This window comes from Falco rusticolus, chromosome 8, assembly GCF_015220075.1.
Source record: "Falco rusticolus isolate bFalRus1 chromosome 8, bFalRus1.pri, whole genome shotgun sequence".
Classification (NCBI taxonomy): Eukaryota; Metazoa; Chordata; class Aves; order Falconiformes; family Falconidae; genus Falco; species Falco rusticolus.
The window spans coordinates 17,803,318-17,825,861 of NC_051194.1; the positions used below are offsets into that span (position 1 = coordinate 17,803,318).

General features: G+C 37.9%; 1 protein-coding gene and 1 long non-coding RNA gene across 4 annotated transcripts in view; one reads left to right on the forward strand and one right to left on the reverse strand.

Moving 5' to 3' along the window:
- The first annotated feature begins 1,527 nt into the window (after window positions 1-1,527).
- LOC119152482 lies at window positions 1,528-13,586 on the forward strand. Its single transcript, XR_005105791.1, has 2 exons — window positions 1,528-1,637; window positions 9,983-13,586. It is a non-coding gene; the product is annotated as an uncharacterized LOC119152482 (long non-coding RNA).
- The window catches only part of LCP2 (lymphocyte cytosolic protein 2), a 31,580-nt gene continuing 22,423 nt past the window's right edge, over window positions 13,388-22,544 (reverse strand). For all 3 annotated transcript variants that reach the window (XM_037397850.1, XM_037397849.1, XM_037397848.1), the window contains 8 exons: window positions 22,208-22,238; window positions 21,565-21,577; window positions 20,400-20,520; window positions 18,069-18,118; window positions 17,135-17,238; window positions 16,198-16,275; window positions 14,922-15,077; window positions 13,388-14,178 (listed from right to left, as the gene is read on the reverse strand). In XM_037397850.1, coding sequence (XP_037253747.1) covers window positions 14,056-14,178; window positions 14,922-15,077; window positions 16,198-16,275; window positions 17,135-17,238; window positions 18,069-18,118; window positions 20,400-20,520; window positions 21,565-21,577; window positions 22,208-22,238 — 676 coding nt within the window. In that variant the 3' untranslated portion in view covers window positions 13,388-14,055. The remainder of the gene's footprint in view (window positions 14,179-14,921; window positions 15,078-16,197; window positions 16,276-17,134; window positions 17,239-18,068; window positions 18,119-20,399; window positions 20,521-21,564; window positions 21,578-22,207; window positions 22,239-22,544) is intronic.

The window sequence follows — 22,544 nt, forward strand, 5'->3', positions numbered from 1 at the left end:
TCATAAGAGATTTCAACCATTTAGAGTTTACAGGAGAAATTATCAATTCTCAGACTAGTTTCTGGAATAGCCTTCCAAATGCTCATTTTTGTCTTTTGGAGGAGTTTTGTGTTCTTATTTCTTTTCTTTATACAATTTGATCATATATTTAAAATTCTATTTAACAGAGAAAAAATGAAAGCAATTGTATTTATATAAAATTAATCTGGACAAGACAAACCCTGAAAAGAAGCATAAGTTTAGCATTATTTTTAATTGAATTTTTAGCTATAAAGCAAGTGGGGTGAAGCAATGGGAGAAGAACCTCATTTCCCATTTTTGGAAACAGAATTGTTTTGGTTGGACAAGACCTTGAAGATCATTGAGTCCGACCGTTAACCTAACACTGCGGAGGCCACCACTAAACCCTGTCCCTAAGTGCCACACATATGTGTTTTAAACACCTCCAGGGATGGTGATTCCCCACCTCCCTGGGCAGCCTGTTCCAGTGCCTGACCACCCTTTTGGTGAAGAATTTTTTCCTAATCTCCAACCTAAACCTCCCCTGGTGCAACTTGAGGCCGTTTCCTCTTGTCCTGTCACTTGTTACCTGGGCGCAGAGACCGACCCCCCTGCCTACAGCCCCTGTCAGGCAGCTGTGGGGAGCGATAAGGTCCCCCCGGAGCCTTCTCCAGACTAAACCCCCCCAGTTCCCCCCGCCGCCCCTCCCAGCACTTGTGCCCCAGCCCCTTCCCCAGCCCCGTGCCCGGCTCTGGACACACTCCAGCCCCTCCATGTCACTCTGGCCGTGAGGGGCCCAAACCCGAACCCAGGGTTTGCGGGGCGGCCTCACCAGTGCCGAGCACAGGGGGACGGGCACTGCCCTGGCCCTGCTGGCCACGCTGTCCCGGCTACGAGCCAGGGTGCTGCTGGCCTCCTTGGCCACCTGGGCACGCTGCTGGCTCATGCCCAGCTGGCCACCAGCCCCCCCCAGGCCCTCTTCTGTCAGTGGTTGTTCACTTTACATTTCATCTTGTGTAGGAATCTCAAGAGAAATCTTAACTTTGACATGTAGAATCATTTGTTAAAGAGTATCTGCCTATTAATGCTCATCAGTGGAGTCTGAAATATTGGGAGGATGGTATTGTCATAACATAATTGTCCTGTGAGCCAGACAGCCTTCTGAGGTGTTAATGTGTCCGTTTATGCTTTGGGCAGAGCTGAAGCTTGATTAGACTGCTAAAGGTCTCTTTTGTGTCTTATTTCAACATGTTGACATGTTGATATGTTTTCACATTGACGTCCTTGTAAAACTAAGCAATAATGGTGCATACTTCATTGCTCATGATACATCCAGCAGATAAAACTAAATATTTCATCTTTTCCCCCATCTAGACCCACTAGGCCTTGTACATCATGTGTGAAGCTCATTCAGTTGGCATCTGCAGCTCAGTAACGTTAATCATGCAGCAGCAGTTTCTCTTGCTCAATGTTCCTAGGTACTAAATGCGAGAGAGACAGAGGCCGTTGCTCGCTCTTCTTTTCCTCTGCCAAGTGATGTGCATGCGGGTACCACCCCCAGAGCCTGTGATTCAGCTTACAGGTTCAGATACCAGGTCAGAAAAATGTTGAGGGTTGTATCTACTGCATTTGTACAGGTATGTTACAGTTCCTTCTCCACTTCTTACCCTATCCAGTTCCTCTCTCTCTCAATGAAAGTATTTTAAACATAAATATTTTCTTTTATTTGTGTTAGTAAGTTCTATTTTTACTCTGTTTTGCATATTTGTTTTCAAGCTAATGCGTTTGTAACTGCCCTAATTCATTTAACACAATATGGCCATTGTCAAACTGTGAGAAAACTGAGCCAGGATATGCAAATATGGGGAGGGAGATGAGGTCTTAGCTTTGATGCTAAGTAGTTGCCACAGGATGAGTGAGGCTAATAACTTGTTAACTTATGCCATAGTTATTTCAGAGCAGTCTTGTTCATATTCAAAAGACCTTTAAAGTCTAGTTGAAATAACTGATTTTGCACATTTTCTCTTCTGATAAAAGAATCTGAACAAAGTGCTAGTATTTCAGTTGACTTATGTGATTCAGAAGATAATGCAACTTCACCCATGTCTGCAGGTACAATATGGCAGCTCACCCAGGTAAATATGCGATTGCTGTGCAGACACAGCCACAGCCAGGATATATAAATGTGAGATTTTCCACAAGATAAAAGCAAAAGCCAGAGTTAAAGACCTGCAACCTACAGTTTGTTAGTCTGCAGTCCTGCAGTCCTCTAAACTTGATGCTGTTTCCTGAGTTCAGATGACAAATATTTTGTATATATATATATATATATGCACACTGTAAACACAGAAAAAACACAGCAAAGCACATTTATGTGTGTCATGCGACCTAGTAATCGCTCCGACAGTACAGAGCGAGCCTACTGTGAGTAGCTTTTGTGTCCTCCATCCTCTTGCTACATCCGTTCCCCCTAGGATTACAGTGTCACTGAGTGGGAAGCTCATACAACACGCAACTAAGGCAGTGGCATGAATTATCTGACATCTATTGTCATTTTCACATTTGGTCTAAATCACCAACCTTTTCATCCAAGCACATTTACTTTTCAAAATGCTTTTTAATTGTGGGAAGGAGGGCCTCTAGTGGCTTCTTTTTTTTTTCTTTTTTTTTTTTTTTCTTCCATAGTTCTACCGTTCCAGTTTTCAGAGATTGTAACTTACTAAATTTTGTGGAATTTGTGACATGGTTGTATTTATACAGTATGAAAATCTTTGCAAAAGTCATAACTTTTTATTCCAGACAGCCAATTTATGAAAAACCTTAGTTACAGGGAAATGCTCCAGCTGATCTGCTGAGACAGGGTGTTTCAGGATCTTTTGTTTGCCTCCCACTGGCCATTTCACAAGTTATTAAAAAAGAAATCTTCTGATAATGCAATAAGAGTGATCAAGCCTGTAATTTCAAAATAATAATAGAATTTCCCTGAGCAGATTGGTATTCTTTTAGTCTTTTTAATTCTCATTTCTGTACCTCTAATGCTTATAGGGTATTTCATTGTAACAATTTATGCAAGCTGACAAATGAAAAATAATGTAGATACTTAGAATAGAAACAGCTAATAGAAGCTGCAATATCTACATTGTATCTCTAACCATTAGTTTATAGTATTAAATGAATTTAAGTGAAGAAGGGATAATTTGTAGTGTAGCAAGTTATAAATCTGATTTACTGATATCAGAATATGCCCCTATTTCTCTCTGCAGTATTTCAGGCAGTACACTCTTATTGCTATTAAAATCTAGGAAGATAAAACAGAAGCGTGGTAAGTTATCTGTAAAAATTAAGCTACTAAGCAGTGCCATCTCAAAGGGCTCAGCATTTTCAAAAAGGCAGTCTGGAATCACTGGTTTCATAGGGTCTTTAAACAGTTTCACATTTCCTTGCTTTATAAACTTACTTTCCCCATGCAGATGAGAAAAATCTTACTGAATGGCATTTGGCATGTGAAAGGATGCAGAGAAGTGTATGTGACTCTGTATAAGAACTGGAAGCAGATAGATTTGTATAGCTCCAGGTAGCTGCATGCTAATGAGTAAAGGTTCACAGTTGCTATGAAGTTCTGTGTTGTTTCAGTGGTTTTATTATGAATAGGGAACAAATATCATAATATCAGAAATCACTTATGTTGTGAAATCCAAAAAAGCATGAGGAATTCCTCAATGCTTCTTGAAAATCTTCTGCCCAACTCCTGGATGTAGCTGAGTTTCACTTTGAAAAGCCCTGCAAGACAAGTTGTGCTTCCGAATTCCATCGGCTCAGACTTTGCAAGCCCAGCAGGACTTCTGCTTTCCTCAGTAGTTCTCCCTTTCCATAATATATGGACCATAAGAAAGCAAAAATATTTGTGAATATCCCAAAGTTTTGTTAAGCATAATGTTTATGATTAACTGCCCAAACTATACCACCAAAACCTAATTGGCACTTACCATTTATCTCTTCAAAATTTCACCACCTAATCACCTGACTTTAGTAAAAAACTGAACAACAAAGATGTTGTATATGAAATAGCTGCAGGAAATATACCTTTATTTTTACTTAATTTTTACTTATTTTTTTTTACTTAAATTTACTTAAATTTTACTTATTTTAACTTAAAAGTTATCCATACCAACTAAGCAGTTTCAACAGACAATTCCATCTGTATTAGCATTATACATGCATTTGTGTTCAATCAATGAATATGCATATCTTTAGCATCTCATTGGCATACTACATTGAAGAACTACTTAAAAGCTATAGTTTAAAAACTTTTACAACAAAAAATAACTTTCCAGGTCACTAAGAGGAGCCCTTCTGAAGTATCTACAAAGCATAATGTGTGCTGATGCTGCTTATTGTTTAAAAATCTTTTTTCAGAAAACTATTTCAGAGCAACAGGAAGCACCCTGTGGATTTAATATTAGAATTTAAACTGCCCATGGAAACAAACAGACTACAAGAACATAGGAGATGTTAAAACCTGAGGTGCTCTGAGCTTGAAAAACATAGCGCTGACCAGAAGAGTGTTTACTGATCAAGCAACAGAACGAAACAGGGCTCTATATAGTGACATCCATCTTCCTCTCAGATGCCACTCTCTATTTTCTTAGTTCTTTGGCCACTGTAGGGAAAGTATTAAAAAAGATGCTTAGTTAGGCATCCTCATGTATTACCTTCTATAATCTGTTGCTGTGTAGAGTCCTCTGAAATGGAAATTAGTATCTAAAATGGAAGGCGGTGGTATGTGACCCTAAATCTGATAACGGTATGTGTACAGCAATCAGCAAACTTCAGTGTGCAAGCAAGCACTTACTAAATTATGTGCAGGATTTTACATGGTCTCAACAGCTCCTTTTTTTTTTTTTAATGTATGCATTTAATATAATCAGTTTCTTAGAGCCACACAGACTTAATTACATTGCTGTTGTGAAATGTGGTAATGATTTTCATTCTGTAGGAACACTAGTGGGTTTAGTGTTTTCTTAATCAAGTATTATTACAACATTCTCAGAAAAGTCTGTTATGTGTAACATAATTTCTTGAAGTTTTCTGGGTGAAAAATCGGGAAGCAAAAGCATTTCACAACCCAATATACTATGTAACAAATATATATTTTAACTTGGGGTTTACTCCTCCTGCTTCTTGAGCATATATTAAGGTGAGACAATTTGCTTAGCAGTCTTTTCTAGCTGTCACATTTTGCCTCAACTAATGGGATTGTAAACGTTTCAAGACAAAGTCTGGCTTTTGCTTTACTGTTTTGAACCATGATCTGGTCAGGCTTTTTTTGACCTTCAGCATTTACCAGTTTTCATGGGTGAAAATCCTATGTGTGCTCTCAAGCTTACTAAATGCATTGTTTCTTCAGAAAATAACTGTCATAAGTTGAGGTTGTCTGATTTTTTGTGTGTGTTGGTTTGGTTTCTATTTGACTTTTCTTGCAGTCTGGATTAACATTTTTTATACTCAGGCAATGGTAAAAAAGCAGTTCCTCTTTTGTTAGAGCTTTTCACGTGAAAGTTTAATAACATGCATTGAAACTTCAAAGACTCCTAGTAGATCCACTAGGAAATTTTTATGAAAGCTAAAGCTTTCAAAGTAACAGCAAATGGTTATATTTTGATAAAAGTTTATTTCCTTGCATCTTATCTCCTAGGTATTGCAGTGTTTGTAAATATGATTTCCTTAAAAGACAGAGTCTATTAATGTTTATTAATCCACTCACTAAAATACTGTCTTTGAAGTGAATAATTTTTTTTCTACTTCCCATTAGAACAATTTATTTTAAATATTTTTGTACCCATGAGATACAATATGAGATCATAGAATCATAGAACCGTTTGGGTTGGAAGGGACCTTAAAGATCATCTAGTTTCAGCACCCCTGCCACAGGCAGATCACGGTCTCTCTTTACTTCATCTGTGAATATACAGGAAAGTAAATTTGGATACCCTTTATTTTGAAAATCCTCCTGTTAAGTGGTTGTGTATGTAATTGTTTTATTTTTGCCTGAAATTATATTCAAAGTAATTTTACTGCAGAGGTGAGGAAGGTAGTTCTGTAAAGTGAACTGCACTGTTTTAGTTGCCTGCAGTGCTTGCTGATTCATGTCATAATCCTAAATTCATGACCTGAAATATATTTCTAGCCTTCCCAATCTTTTTTTTTTTTCCTCCTTAGAGAACTGGTTTGGTAGTAATTCTGTCTTTATCTGAGATTCATAAATGTGGCTGAATGGCTTCAGCTTCCGTAACTAAATGTATTTGCGGAAAGACTCCAGGGAGACAGTTGTTTCGTGTGTTAAACTAGCATACACAGCCAGATCAGCCCATGATTAAAAAGAGTTACAATCATCTTCAGCCGCACATATCTTTGCACATGAACCTGTAGGTTTATTTCAGGGGAAGCTGCAACTGCAGCTCATAAACTGACACATTGATATGAAATTTTTAAGGGCACTCCTCACGTAGAGGTGTAACTTAATAATTTAAATTATTAATTTCAAATTTTCATTTTGAAATATTACCTTATTAAGAAATCCAGAAAGTATGTCAGTTCCAGGTAATTTTTATTGCAGAAATTAAACATCTCTTAGTCTCTTTTTTAATTCTTAGAAGAAAATGCCTCGTACAATCAACAATTATGGAAGGTTGTTTTTAGGAAGGCTTTGCTGTTAAGAACCAGTTTGGTTTGTCCAGTTAGTTCTGGGGGCTCTGTTCATATTTTGTATCTAATTTTTCTGGTCATCACAATATTCTGTTTTTCCTTCTACAGTTACTTCACAGAAGAATTTAAGTACAATGTGAGCAGTTATTTATAGGATGTGGTAAAAAACCCAAACCCAAATGTAGAAAGTAAACTTAAATATTTGAGCAGAGGTCAATGTGGAACTGCCTCCCCTGTCTTGAAAACCTCTCCATTACTTGGTATTTCACTGCTGTTGAGGTCAGCTATATCTTTCCCCTTCTCTAGTACCATAGCAGGATACTATGCCTGTTTTAACTAGCAGTCTCTGCAGTAACGCAGGTGCCTGTTTATCTTCATTATAGCTTCCCCTGCCAACCCCATTCCTGGCAGCCATTTAAGAAATCACCTTTACAGGTTACTGAGGATAATGACTTCTGCTTATGCTAACACAGATGTTTTCAGGAACTCACTAGGCTACTGTTTTACTTTTTTGTATCTATGTTTTTTATACAATTTTATATATTTCTTTACATATAGGAGCTATATAAAACCACCTTGTTGTATATTTTCTTTCTATGCACATGTACTCCAGTATTCTGCCAGGAAGATCACCAGTTTCTGCAAACCACAGAGAACTTTTTCCTTAGACACACACAGAAAGGGCACAGCTAACTTGTTTGCACTGGGGTCCATGTAAGACCTTATAAACAGAAAGGTTATGTAGTACAGGAATTAGTGAACATGTGAAGTGTTTCCTGCCCTGCATTTCTCATCTTCAGAAAGCTCCAAATCTAAGTGTCTCATGTTTACTCTTTGAGTCACAGTTCAATTGTGCCTTAACAGAAAATGCTATTCTGAGTTGCAATTTAGCTTCACCCACAGTCAGAAAACAACACATTTAGAACGTTGCATTTTTAAGAAGAAGTTTTGTGAAAGCATACCCCTGAAAAAGAGAATAGAAGAGTAAGTAAATGGCAATGGCAGGCAGCTGACTTCTCTGTCCATCTGCTCTCTACTGCACATGCAAGTAATTCCACTCTGCTCTGAGGTACGGTAACCCTCCTCAGTGGTGCTCACATTACAGCTGAACACTGAGCAGCAGGAAAAATGGTTGCAGTAAATTAAAGTTCTGACAGCCATTCCCTTGCTTGGTGTCCGTGGCTTTAAGTACTACGGGGCACACACTGGGGAAGAAATGAACAGTTCCCAACTCCCGGTCATTACTTAGCAGTTTTTGTTGAGTTCAACTGAGGTCAGATACATGTGTCTAAGGGCAGCGTTCAGTGTTGTGTAGTCTAAAGTGATAAATCTGCATAGCAAAGTGCCTTTCTCATCTTCCTTGAATTTAGGTGTAGTATTTGATTTTTGCTCATCATAAATTACTCTTACTCCATGAGAATTTAAATTGATGACAAAAAGGAACTGACTGCTTATAAATTGGTTGCTGCAATGTGCAGTGAACACTTGACAGACAGGGCTTCAGAGGATGAGAGGAAATCCCGTTCACCACTCCCCCATGGACACCTCAGTCCTCTCTTGTCCACGTCTTCAGCTTTTGCAACATTTGTGGTTACTTCATACCTCCCACTGCTAAAATCACAACTCATACAGGCCCCTTGCAGCCTACTGACATTCCACGTGCTGGAAGAGGAGCGCATCACGGGGCTTTCCTTGGTGAGCAAGGCAGAGGGCAGCCAAGCACTGGGGCTGCCCGTGCTGGGGGCACACACTTTCTCCTGCCCCCATGGGCTGCTGCCTGCCCCCAGCCAGGGCAGCCAAGCCCTTGGCCATGCCCCAGCCATCGGGGCTGCCCAGGGCCAAGCTGGAGTGACCAGCTCGTCCTGTTGCCTGCTGAGATGAAGCTATGGCACAACCAGGCTGTGGTAGTGGTGGGCTTTTCACCTCTGGTGGGAAGGGCTGTGCTGCTGCCTGCCCACAGGCCTCACCAGTGCCTGTGAGGTGCCAGGGCTCAGCCGGACCGCACTTTCCTCAGGGAGAGCCCTGCCTGCCTTCATGGCAAAGGGGCAAAGGCGCCCTGCAGTCCCTGGTGTTCTGCGGGTCTTGCTGCTAGCGGCTGCAGTGTGTGCAGGGGAAGGGGGCAGCCGGGAGGCATGGCCCTGCTGCCGCGTGGCCTTTGAGAGCAGAGGGGCCACCGCTGCAGGCCACAGCGGGCAGCAGGGCCTTGGGCGCCAGTGTCCAGGGAGGTGTGAGGCTTCATATGCCCGCACGCCATGAGGGGGCTGGTGCCGGTGGGTCTGACTCTCGGAGAGTGTACCTGCCCATGGAGCACCACCAAGAGCAGGGCAGCGTGGCCTGGCCAAACTGGCTGCCAGGGCTTTCTTTCAGTCCTTGGCAGGCCTTGCTGCGAGATATCCCATGTGCACTCCTGCGTGCTCAGGGCAGCCTCCAGTGACTCGTGGGGAAATCCTTGGGCCTTGAGGGGCGCCCTCATGGCCTGCTTCCTAGTGGCCCGTGGCCATCAGAGCTGGGCCTTGCCAGGGAGGGGCCTCACCCCGCCAGCCCACAGGCTGCGTTCCCCTCCCCGGGGCTATGAGGGACTTGGTTTGGCTGCCCCTCCAGCTAAGGGCAGGGTCTGCTTCATTTCATTGCACCCTTGCTGAACACATACAGTACCAGCATGAAATAAACCCTTTTTCCCCCCCTCCCTTTTCAGCACTGAAACAGCTTTCCAGTGACGTTATACATGTAAACGTGCTGAGGGTGTCTGAATCTGTGAGGAGAGAGATCAGAGAAAATGGCGGAAGAGCGAGCCCAGGCATCAAGTATTTAATTTCAGCTCTGTGACTGACCAGCAGACATCCAACACTTGACTTTTTTTGTGTCTGCTTTACATGCTCCTTGCATAAATTGATGATAGAAACTGATTGCAATGACTTTTTATGAAGTTTTTAATCTAAAAAAATGTAGAATTTTGTTTGACGAATTCTTCATCACAGTTATAAATATCCTTATTATAATATTATTATAATAATATTATATGCCTAAAATTAAATTAAATGCCTAAAACATTTGTGAAACAGACTCTAAAAGAAAGTAAAATAAGTAAAATTCAAGATTTTATTCTACCTCAAGGAGAATTACAACTATTCGACCCCTTAGACTCTATTTTCAAATAGCACTAATGACAACATAGTCTAGTTATCATATTTATCAAATGTTATTATATATTTGATTGAGCAAGATATATATATAAAATATATGTTACTCCACAATAATTTGGAGTTTGTCCTTTTAGGATCTTTGGCGTTGACTGATGACCTCAGTGCAAAGCCACTGTGTGAAGGGAAGGGAGACTTGGACAAAAAATCTATGTTAAATGTACGTTCAGGGTTTTTTTTTCTTATTTCTCAATGTGCTAAGGTGTTCTACAAAGTGAGCATTATTTATGAATATCACCCAGAGTTTTTCCAGATATTATTTTTGGAATTTTTGAATGATAGAGAGCTTATAACTAGGCCAGAAACATGATATGTGCCATTTCTTCTAATATTTTTCTTAAGGAAAAAAACATGCCCAAAAAGATTGTAGTATAAAATTCAAAATTCAAATTATACTTAATTTCAAACAGTTAGTCTTATTTGTCGCCAGATTTTTATAGTTTTTTTTTAGTTAAAAGTGAAAGGGAAGGAATATGATCTCCAAAATAAGCCAAAAGATGTTGTTTATAAGATAATTACCTGTACAGACACAAATGTTCCTGGGCAGGTATTAACAGATTCATTAATATTCAGTGCTGACAGTGACATTAATTTCTTTTACTCATGTTAGTGTCACAGTAGCTCCATCTTGTGGTTTACTAAATATTGCTTGATTATTAATTTTTATTTAGATTCTATAGGAAAAGTAAGGTTGGAAGCAAAAATGAAAAAATGCTGGTGAGGAGAAGAAATCTTAGATATGATTGATTTCATTGCAGTTGTTTGTAAGAAAAGAAAATGAACAGAAAACAAAAAATAAAGTCTGAGTGTTTAGTAGTTGCCTTCAGTATCTGCAATTTGCTATATCAAAGTGGATAATTATAAAATGGGGGAAGTGTTAGTTAAAATATTATTTTAGAAAATCAAAGAAAAAAATCATAAAGATTATGATTAGCTAAGTTAATGAGTTTGTGAATCATATGTACACTGCCAGTTATGGTTTGTTTCTGTTTCATACAGGTGTTCAAAAATGATGTTGCTGATCAGCAGTTTAACCTCGAAGCTGCGATTAAAAATGTTGAGAAAATGTCCAATGAGATGAGGAAACTAAATGGTACTTCTGAGTTCATCATCCAGTTAAACAAGAAGCTGTTTAAGGCATCATTTTAAAAAGTGTGCAGTTGTGAATTATTTGGTTTTCTATGTCATGCAGCTGGGTTTTGATTTAATGAAACAATACAGTTGCTTTTTTTGTTTTGAAAAATTCATGAAACAGTAGGTACATAGAAATGAAACATGTTAGTTAGCCATGGAAAAAAACGGTTAGATAGTCAAAGGCATTCCTCTGCAGGAACAACAGTCTCCTAATAGAAATATTACCAGTATGCTAATACCAAGCTTTATTTAACCATCTTGAAATAAACAAAACAAGGCAACCCTCCAAATTTTTCAGAGTTGGTAGGTGAACACTTCAAAAAGTGCTGTGTATAAATTGCCTTTCACTTAGCATCTACTATTCCATAAATCCCATGATGATACACTGCCCTTTGTCTTTCAGTGGAAAGCCAGCTACTGCTTTGTGACCTTATTTTGAATTTCAACCATCCTAAGAAAGCCAAAGATTTAAGAGAAGCTGAAGACAAAAATTGGAGTTTGACAGATTAAGTAATAACATCAATCTTCATGCATCATCTATTAATACTGCTTCAGTCTGAACTGTAAAATAATAGTACAGTTTCCTTCAGTTAGGCTATTTTTGTTTTAAATTGAAAATGTGGAGTGGAAAAATGCTAGTTTACTGGTTTTGAGAACTTTTTTTTTTTAACCCAGATTTCCCAAATTAAGCCCAGTAGGGCTGGGAAGACTGATATAATTCGCTAGAAAGGTCAGGAAACTGGCCATGACATTTTTCACATGTGGTTGTCTTCCCTTAAACAAAGATGTATTGGAACAGTAACAAAAGGTTTTAAATTACTTCAAGTCAAGTCATTGCTCTCTTATCTCAGTTGTGCTGTGGAAAATGGGTTAAGAAACAGTCAGTAAAGGAGGAACTGCAACTTGTCTCATTTGATCTGCCTTCCTCATTCTAAAAATGATGCTGAGGACGGGGGCCAAAGAGCAGATTACTTCTGGAAAACTGAAAGTACTTTCATTCTGGTTTTGGTGGTAACTTTCTAAAGCACCTAGCTACAAAAGAAAGAGTGGTCTAATACTCTGCCCTGAAATCTTCTTGGCTCTAAATTTGAGTAGCCAGTATTTTTGTGTAGTTCATTGCAATTAACACTCGATCGTACTTTACTTATGGACATGTTTGACTATTTAGGTGTGGTTTTATTCATACAATATATGCTTATCTGAATAATTAAATCAAGATTTACTCTGCAGAAAAAAAACCCATGCAGTATTATAATTTGTTATGCTGGTTTATATTTTGTTTCTCTTTCTCTAAGGAGATGATTTAAAACAAATATAACACAATTCCAGGCGAGGTATGGCTGGGTTGTCAGACATTTCAAGGCAGTGCATTGGAATAGAATTACAACCTCCAGCTCACATAATCAGTGGTAATATCAGGGATGGTATTCTTAGTTTTAACATGTTTTTAAAAACATGCATTATAACTGACTTTCAGAAGGTTAGTAGTGAGTTTTGAAAAAAAAATGGACTAGAAACAGGTTTTGTCTCCTGAAGTATTTTTAAAACTTTTTTTTTATTTTATTTTTATTTTTATTTTTGAGTCATGGTTGCATGGAAATGAAATGCACTAACTTTAAACTCCAGCACCTAGCTAAATATATTAGAAAGGAAGATAACATTTACAAAACATATATTTAAAGTAAAACTGTTTATGAAATCTGGTTAATTTATCTGAGAAGCTGTACAGATTACACGGAAGATAGTTTTCTGCCTTGAATTTTGGTTTAAGTGTTTCAAGTGATATACACACAAATGGCTTTAAAGGAGAAAAAGTGCGGCACAGCCTAACATAATTATCAAACCAAGGTCTCATCAGAAATCAAAGGTTACTGGAAAACCGAGGCAAAGAGTTGATAAATCCCAATTAACAAAGGAGAGGGGAAAACTCTTGATACAGTATGCTTCAGTGATCCTCTGTTGCAATGTATTTTAGAACTGAGAACTCTGATGTTTTTCTTTAAAAAATACAGTAAAAACAGAAGGCAGTTGTATAAGAGGAACTAAGCTTTGCCTGCTTGTCTCTGTCTGCTTTAAGAGATTTGGGTGTGTTCTGCCAATTAAGAATCGCATGATGATAATCTTGTTGATGTGCCTCCTATAAAAAAAGTAGTTGCTTAATTTGGAGTCAGAAGGACAAAGCTAAAGCAGCTCGAGCTCTTTGTTAAGGGGGAAGAGCTTGTTTCGGAGTGAGGTTAGGAGATACAGAATTCCAAGAGTGAGGTTAGGAGATACAGAATTCCAATTTGTGGGCTAAGACATGCCATCAGCGGTATGACAGAGAGAACATGATGTTTGCAGGATGTTGGTTTTTTTTTTCTAGAAAACTGTGAACACAGTTTCATGGCTGAATAACATAGACCCAAATCTTGACAGGCTGCTACATATAAAACACTGGGGCTTTTTTTCGGTGTTGCTGAAACCTAGGTGTCTTTAGGATCCAGGGTGGAGTCCTCATCTTTTCATAGAGGAGGCCATAGTTAGAGTTATTGGGAAGTAGATTGTGGGGAAAAAAAAGTCTGGCTTTTATTGTCTTTTGTCTGCTACTCATCTTTGACAAGGTTTGGGTCTATTCTGTATCACTTTAAATTATATAACTGCTGCTGCAGTTCAGATGTGAAAAATGGCTTACTTTTTTTTTCCTCCTTGGAAAGTAGATACTTGAAAGAAATAAATTGGTATTTATTTCTGGGTCCTCTAATTTCATGTGGAAATAATTTCAAGAATGTACAGCTATCTCGGAAGAAAAAATTCTCCTGTACTGTATGCTTAGTGGACAGTAATAAACATGTAGGAAAATCAAATTTTAGAGTACTGCATATAAGGCATAATTTAAAAAAAACATTGTCCTTTTTCCTTAAAATTAGAAAGATTTTTGACGACTTCATGATTTTAGTTTGCTGAAAAAAGAAATATCCTGAAGTTTACAAACTTCAGTAGGCTTCAATATTGTATGTGATCTTCTTTAAGGTCTGATTTAAATATGTCCTGCAGCGTATTTTAACATGCATTGATTTCTTGAACCTCTGTCTTTTCCATCGATCAGAAGAAGAGGTGTTCTTTGGAAGTAATCAATGATATCTGCTACAGAAGAAAAATCCTGTGGAATGGAAAAAATGATAAGGCTATGGCAAAAACCACTGGTGGTGTTAGTAAATAATAAAACAAGAAGGTTTTTTTTAAACTCTAAATATTTAGCAGTCTTATAAGGTCCACTAGATACTGTCTGATAAGCTGGTTTTGTTCCTGCCATAACCTGTAGCTCAGTAACTTAATCTAGTGTGTGTACAACCTACTGCAACTTTGTATAATTAATTAATGCACTCTTGGCCTGTTTAATACATGATGTTGTCATTCTGCCTGACATGATGATTGCATTTGAACATTCAAAATGTTGGCTGATCAATTCAGAGAGTTCTGACTCGATCAGAACTGCAATACATGTGCTGACCCGTCAGTCTGGTGCCAGTGAATCCAATGCAGTAGTGCGGGATGTAAGTAAATCAGCAGTCCAGGAGCAAAGCGGTAAATTTGGCAGATACAGATTTGCTCCCACCTGTGTATTTCTTTTATCTGATATATTAGTGGTAAATAAACATTCTCTAACCAGGTATCTGGATTTCTAATAGCTGTATTCTAAGGCTATCCCTCATTCCTTGAGCACAAACAGGTGAATCTGATTTTACTTTCAGCAGTAACGTATTCTATCAGGAATAGCTCCGGGACAATAAGCAGAATTCATTGGAGTAAACCAGCTGCCAGGTTAAGCAGCCTGACACTTAGGAATGAGGCAGGAAATACCTTAAGATGAAGGGGAGTACTGTGAAAAAACAAACATAGTACCTCTTTTCCTTTTAAGCCGGTTCCTAACAAATATACGTGGTTTTGCTCCTGGTAACGAATCTGGATGTTGTATACTTTATCTCTGTACAACACCATTAGTACATATGGATGAGTAGCAGTTTTTCTTGAACTGTCTCTTACCAAGAATGTTCCATCCTGATGAAAAAACAAAAGATGAGAAATATACATCACTTCTGGATTTGGTCAGCGTAACAACCTTAACTAGAGCACTCATGCTTTTAAGTGTTGGGGTTTTTTTTCTTTCTGAAATCTCTTTCCTCCTGGTAAAAGAAGCTGCACTGTTAAAGAGTTTAGGTCATTTCTCAAATGTTTTATCTTTCAGTTTGCTACTTAAAACTTTCTGGTCTGATACAAACGCCGATTTTTAGGGAAGGGAGGAATGGTGTTCTGTGAGGGAGAGATTCCATTAAAGGAGGAAATAAAATGTCAAAGGCAAAATCTTACATCATTTCAGCCAGAAGAGAAGTTCATTTCTGGTAAGTGCCAATCAAGGTTCTTATGTGATCTATTCACAGACAGTCTCAAATAATGATAGTGTCTGTGTAATTTTGGTAAAGGCAGTAATATTCTCTCTCTCTCTGCTTTTCTTAATTTCAGATCTGTTTTAACAAGTCTTTCATTGAAACACCCTTTCTTAAAGGCATTGAATGTGGTCTCATAAGCTGGACCTTAGTACAAGTCACTGCAATGCTGTACGCGTCATCCTCAGCTCATGACATGTGCTGTGACACACCACAGAGTAAACACGTTTCCACCGTGCTGGAATACAGCCTGGTTTATCTCCACGTGCACAGGTAAGCGTGGGTTTCATCTGTTTGAATCTGTACTTCATTTTGCTGGTAAGTATGGCCTAGAAGAGGGTGGGATTCATCTAATTCAAGCTATCTAAAACTTGGAGTGTGCAAAAAATTCCTCAATGGTGACTAAGAACTAGTTCCAGAAAACAAGTAATCCTCCTTCGAGAGGTGAGGTGAAACTGCTTTCTGGAGACACGTAGTTTGTTATCTTGGACTATGAAAAACAACAGCCTTTGTGGCTGGTTTAAACTAGGTGTGGAGTTTTTATCCAGGTAAAGCTATTCAAGACGAATCTTCCACTCTAAACATCTACATGGGTGCCTTCACTCTTCCCGTATGACTGCAAGGACATCTAGCTAGGAGGTAGTGAGAATTTAAATTTAATTTTTTTTTAAACTTTTTTTTAACATTTAAAATTAAAATTAAATTTAAATAAAAAACAACAATTTAAAGAGTACCTTGTTTATTTTTCGAAGAGCTGCTTCTGCTTCTGTCCGGCTAACGTAAGCAACGTACCATTCATCATTTAGGGAGTCCTGTGGGGTTTTGTGAGAAAGTCAGCTGCCAATGAATCAGCTTGTCATGTTAGCAACATACAAATAAGTAGAGAGAAATTTGAATGTGAGGGATATTTGTGTTTATGTGCAGAATCTCTGAAGGTATGAGCACCAGGGATCATACTAGTATATATATAATAAGTTCCACTACATAATTTTATAATAATCTTCTTACTTTGATGAATTTTAAAATATTACAGACCTAGCTATATTATGCCTTCAGGTAAGCTAGGAAAACAGATATTTCCAAATACTTTTCGTAAATAAGTAAAAAATAGATTTTAAGTGACATTTTCTCTTTTGTCTGCATGGGACACTAGCATCCTTTGTTTCTCTGGTTGTGATTGGTTTTTTTTTAATGATTTCATTTTGTTTTTCCTTTTTTGACTACCTCTGAGACAATAATGCAGACCCTGTGAATATGCCATGTATGGTTGCCCAGGAGTGTTATCACCAGGAGTGGTTTGCTCTAAACTTGCTGTAAAGAAGTATGAAACCAAAATGCACATAAAGGGTGTGAATTCTTTACTCACCAAGGTTTTGTGGAAGGAGAACTGAATATGTAATGCTACTTGAAGGCAGTTATGCAAACCACATAATCCAGCAAACAAGTATTTTTCTTATTTTGTTCTACTGGGGTTTTGCTATTTTTTTTTTCTTGGTGAAGACAAAATAGGGCACTAAAGTTTGACACAGAGAAAGAAACTGAAAGTCTGAAAGTGCTTACTAACATCATGACAGTGACTACTAATTAGAAAAAACAACTTTGAAAAATGTTTTCCCTCAAAATCAGAAAATTTGCTGGGTTTAACAGTTATGATTAATGTTTGTTTTGTACCTCTTCGCCCTCCATATTTATTTGGTGAACAGTGTGTCTGCTGGGAATTGGCAACGGAGGTCTTACATCACCTGTGCCTCTTGAAGGAGATCTGCTGTTGTTGCCTTCAAAGATATAAAAGTAGAAAAAATGTTAAAATTAGGAAAATAATTTCATCTGTGGAGTCATATAGTCTACAATCTTGAGTTTATGAGGCATGAAGAATTTATATCACTCTGATACTGAGACATTTTGAATTGATTTGAAATCAGATTTAGGCGACTATATGAGAACCAAGTTCTTCACATAAACTCACCCCTCGTGCACAGGGACTTTAACTGAACTTTTGCAGTTCAGTTTTCCTAAAAATCGGATGAACTTGAAAAAGAGGTTACATCTTTTTAGCTTCTGTACCATAGTTACTCAGTTGAGAGCATATCCGGTTCCTTTAGACAGTTAGAAGTGATGTTAACTGCATCCCTTAACTTCTTAGCATGTAGAAAGTAAAAAATTTCACTGTAAAACATTGGCAGCTGTCACCATATAAAAAAAATATTTGAAAAGCAGTTGATTTCTAAGCTTCCTTTATTTTTTACTTGTTATTACAGGATAAATATGCAGCATATTTCACATGGAAAGTGTTTTCTCTCTTTTTTGAGAATATTAGTATACCGCAGTGACTTGCAGCTGATGTTGCTGAGCTCTCAGTAGTGTTAGTTATATTGAAAAAGATGATTACATGAAGTTTTGATAATGGTTTAACTAGGCAGTAAGCCCAAACTTTATGGGGAAAAAAAATCTTACATTCAGACTAAGTTACACAAGCTGCCTTTCAGGAACTTGATAATTTTCTAGCATCCATAGGAAAAAAAAATATTATATTAACTGCACTGAAACCACCTTTTAACCTTCAATCATTTTTTGTATAAAAAATGCAGGAATGCAAGATACAAACCTATATGTAAGCGTGGTGGTAGTGAGCCACTTGAAGGCAGGTTTCTAGCACTGTTAAAAAAAAAATAGTAGTCAGTATAAATGCAAGACTGCTATACAAGATTTCTTGGCTCTGAAGAACTGATCTGGACTTTGTGCCTGTTTTGCAGAATATGAGAGGCTCTTGAGACCTATGCAGGATGAGGATAGCCTTCTCTTTTCTTTTTTTTTTGTTTTGTTTTCTTTCTTTCTTTTTTGTAAGCAGATCCACCATTAAGTTTACTTGCAGCTCAGTATCTGGGAATAAGGTAAAGGCAATCACTAATGGGCCCCCAATTCTTCTGTATCAGGATCAATTCAGAAAACTCATTCAGCTTGTTGAGCTTTCATGGGAATGATGACTTTATTTCCCTAAAGCAGGAAGCACAGGCAACACCTTGCTAAACGTTTCTTTCTGTGGAGTTCCACTTGAAGAGTCATTTTTCTTGTGGCTTCTATAACATTGTTGATGACCATGCAGTTTCTCATTATTAATGTTGCAACTGTGGATATGGAGCTACTGGAGACAGTCCAGTAAAAGACTACTAACGTGATAAGGAACTGGAACATCTCACATGAGTAAAGGATGAGGGAGCTGGGACTGTGTAGCCCAGGAAAAAGAAGGCTCAGAAGGGACTGTATCAATACCTGAAGCTCCAGAGGGCCAGGCTCTTTGCTGCGATGCCCACTGACAGGGCCAGAGGCAGTGGGCACAAACCGAAACACAGAGGGGTCCCTCTGAACATCAGGGGATGCTTTTTTACTGTGAGGGCAGCTGAGCACAGGAGCAGGTTACCATGAAGGGTGGTGGAGTCTCTGTTCTTGGAGATATTGAAAAGCTGTCTCGACACGGTGCTGGGCAGCCTGTGCTAGGTGACCGTGCTTGAGCAGGGGGCTGGGACCAGATGATGTCCAGAGGTCCCTCCCCATCTCAGCCACTCTGTGTGAGCTATGAGCTGACAGTGGCACAGAGCTCGTACCCACAGCTTCCGTGCATAACACTTCCAAGTGCCTATGCTTTCTCTCCAGTGTTTTTTTTTTCTTTTATGGTTTGTTTTTTTTTTTTTGTTAGAAATCTATCATTTTCTTTTATGGCCTGATCTCAAAACCCACATCCAAAATTACTCAAACTGAAGATTCCCAATCTTTGATTTTTATTTTTTTTTAATTTCTGTACCTAATTGAGAACAAACTGCCTGCATGATTTTCCTTTACAGTTCATATTTCTCTTCTGCTTAAATGGACTGTACAAAGAGCTCTGGGATGAATATGTTAATTTTGTTTGCAGAACAAAACACCCTATCACAGCTTGATTCATGAGAGAGAATCAGCCAAACGAGGGCCTCTGCTAGAGCAAAATTTGGCAATGCTGTTTGAATATAAGCAGAAGTGTTCATCATAGGAATAGTTCATATTTGCATATGACCTTGCTATTGCTACTGCAATATTTGTTCTGCTGGGTGTCAGCAGTTCCAGAGGATGATGGTAAGTGGGAGGAATTTATCAGAGACCCATTAAAAAAATACAGAGATTAGAAAATGAACTTCAGATTTAGACTGAAGGAGCCCGCTCTAACTCATGAAAGGCTAAGTCTGTTGCACACTACATCAGAAATAAAATTTTGATTAAGGGCTCTTCCATCCAGCAAACGAAGACATAACAATCTAATATTTGGAAGTTGAAGCTAGAAAAAAATAATAGTTGAAGTAAAGTTCGCAATTTTAAGTAGGAGTTATTAACCATTAGAGTAAAAATTAGTAGAAGGGTGGTGAAATTATTTTATATTTAAATTTAGAGGACTAAGGTTGTGGGGTTGTTTAAGTTTTGAAGCAATTAGTCACAGCTCTAGCACTTAGGCTCCTAGAGTGTGCAGAATCCTTTTAAAGAAGAAACTCTTTGACCTTCATCCTGCATAGCGTTGCAGAAGATAATCCCTTCCTTAAAGGGTATATCATTCTTATGGATCGTGCAGGTAATGGGAAAGATGTCTCAAAATGGAAGCATTGTACCATGTAGGCCCTAAAATACTTCTTTGACGTAAAACTGAGATATTTACATTTTTTCTTGGTTGCCTGATGTACACTATCTGCTTCACTGAGTATAGAGCTTCAATTATATGAAGGATTCTCCTGGATAGTAGGAGTAATACATATTAGCATATAGTGGGGCAAGGGTATAGCTTGAAAAATTATGGACTACTACAAGTAGTTATCTTGTGTTAGCCTGAAAACCCTGTAGCCATGTGCATACTATTATTTGCTAAACTGCAAAGAGGTTGAGATTCCAAAGGAATGGCACAATGAGTGAGACAAACCTTTCTGCACCAGGCATGCTGTTGGATCCTGGCTTAGGCAGAGGCTTGACAGATTTGCATGGGAATGTATTGGAGCTGTATGGGGGCAAAGATATCTGTGGCACTGGTCTTTGGGGTGCAGCTGTGGAGAGAAAGAGAAGGCATCTTAAAACTTACTGAGACATTCTTAAGTGAGGTAGAATGAAGAAATGCTGTCACATTACTGCTGTTTAATTAGATAAACATAATGGAGTGAACTATTCTATAAAAAGTCCTTGATATGTTAGTTATGGTTTGTAAACTCATATAGTTAGCTGAGAACTTAAAATTAAATATTAAAATTTAAAATAAACTGGAACAGGCTTGAGCAACATTTACATTTTCTGACTCCTGTTTTGGATAAGCCACAATTCAGATACCTTAATTGTATTAGAGCTGAAGGTGGTACAAAACCATGTGTTTTCTGTTATGTTGCTTCAAAGTAGTGGATTTGAGGTTACCTTTTTGAACTTAATTCCTTTCTGAGATTTCTCCCATGTCATCATAAACAACAGTATAAAATAAAAAAGAACAATTTCTTTCTGCAGTGTTCTCAGACCTGAATTACTGGTAAGAGGGGAACAGATTAACTGTGCTCTGCACAGCTTAAATAGCCCTGTTCTTTATGGGGTCTTAGAGGCAGTGATAATTTGTAGACACTTGGCCAAATATTCTGTTTCTCTTATGGTACTATTTTACCAACTTAATTTTAGGAACCAGGATTCTGAAGTAATTTATAAATGCCATTATTACATGAAACAAGTTCTGTTTTTGTTAGAGTAAATAACAACCCAGCAGGGTCTGACTGAACACTTTGTTGAAAACTGGGAGGATACCAAGTTTGCATGCCTACCCATTTGATGCTGTTTGTATATCACAAATCTTTAAAATGTAATGTATTTCAAAATAAGAAATCCTGCTGTCTTGTAACTGGCTGACTGAAGGAAGCTATTACCTATTGATTTCCTGTGTTTTGCAGCCTTGATATATAAATCTGCATGAGGTGCTTTATAAGTATTCTACACCCTGTCAAGACAGCACCTGCCTTTTTGAAATGGCTCTAAAGAAACAACTCTGATCATTATTTTTTTTTTTTTTAGAACTAAGACAGACTTAGAGTTTTAAAAATCACTGTAGAAATACTTACCGTCTTCTTCTTCCTGGGGAGCCAAAAGAAAATAAACATTAGCGACATATTACAACACAGTTCTTAGGAATATTTTACAGATTTGCATATACCACGAATCTGGTATCTATAGTCGCTTTCATCTAAAATTCTGGGGTTTCTATCTTCATGCCACGCCACATAATTTTTAAATTTCTTGCATTAAAGTGCAGCTATTATTTACAAATAAACTGTGACATAGATGTCCCATAATGGATCTTGACCCAAAGTAGTCAGAAACTCTCAGTGGATGTAAACTTTCCTCATTCCTTCAGTAAATGTAAGCCCTCAGAGTTCTCTGAAAGTGAAATTCTTAGGTCAGCTTAAGCTGAAAAAGAAACCCTAAACTCCAATACACAGTGAAAGAAAAATCACTTCTCACATGTCCTAAAAATATTCTGGCCTTATTCTTCCTGTTATCTAAGATAAAGTACTTGGGGAATAAACTGAGCTTGACATAGAAGAACTGTTTAACAAGAAACACATGCTATGGAAAAGCCATGAGTTTTCTTTATAACTGATAAAAGAAATGAGTTTACGTCTTCCAGAATTATTATTTTATACAGGTATTTAATTTTATTACCATTCCTATACCTTTAAATATTTGCTTTGAAACTATACTTACTTCACATTTTTTGTGAGGTGGCCAACCTTGCCTGAAATAAAACAAAGAAAACAAAACATACTTTGTAGCTGGAATATTACTAATTCACTTTGTGTGCATTAGGCCATATTTTCAGACATGAAACTATAGTAAGTTATACAGACCCAATGAATGCAAAACATTTTTTCCTCATAAAAATATTGGAGATTCTAATTTCAGCCATAATCTATGCTAGTCTTTAGCCCATCTTGAGTCTATCAACAAGGAAAATGTCTGATGAATTGATGATAAGATTAGAGCTTAAACCAAAATTTTTGCAATGATGAAACAGTCTTGAACTCGTTTATAGTACTTAGAA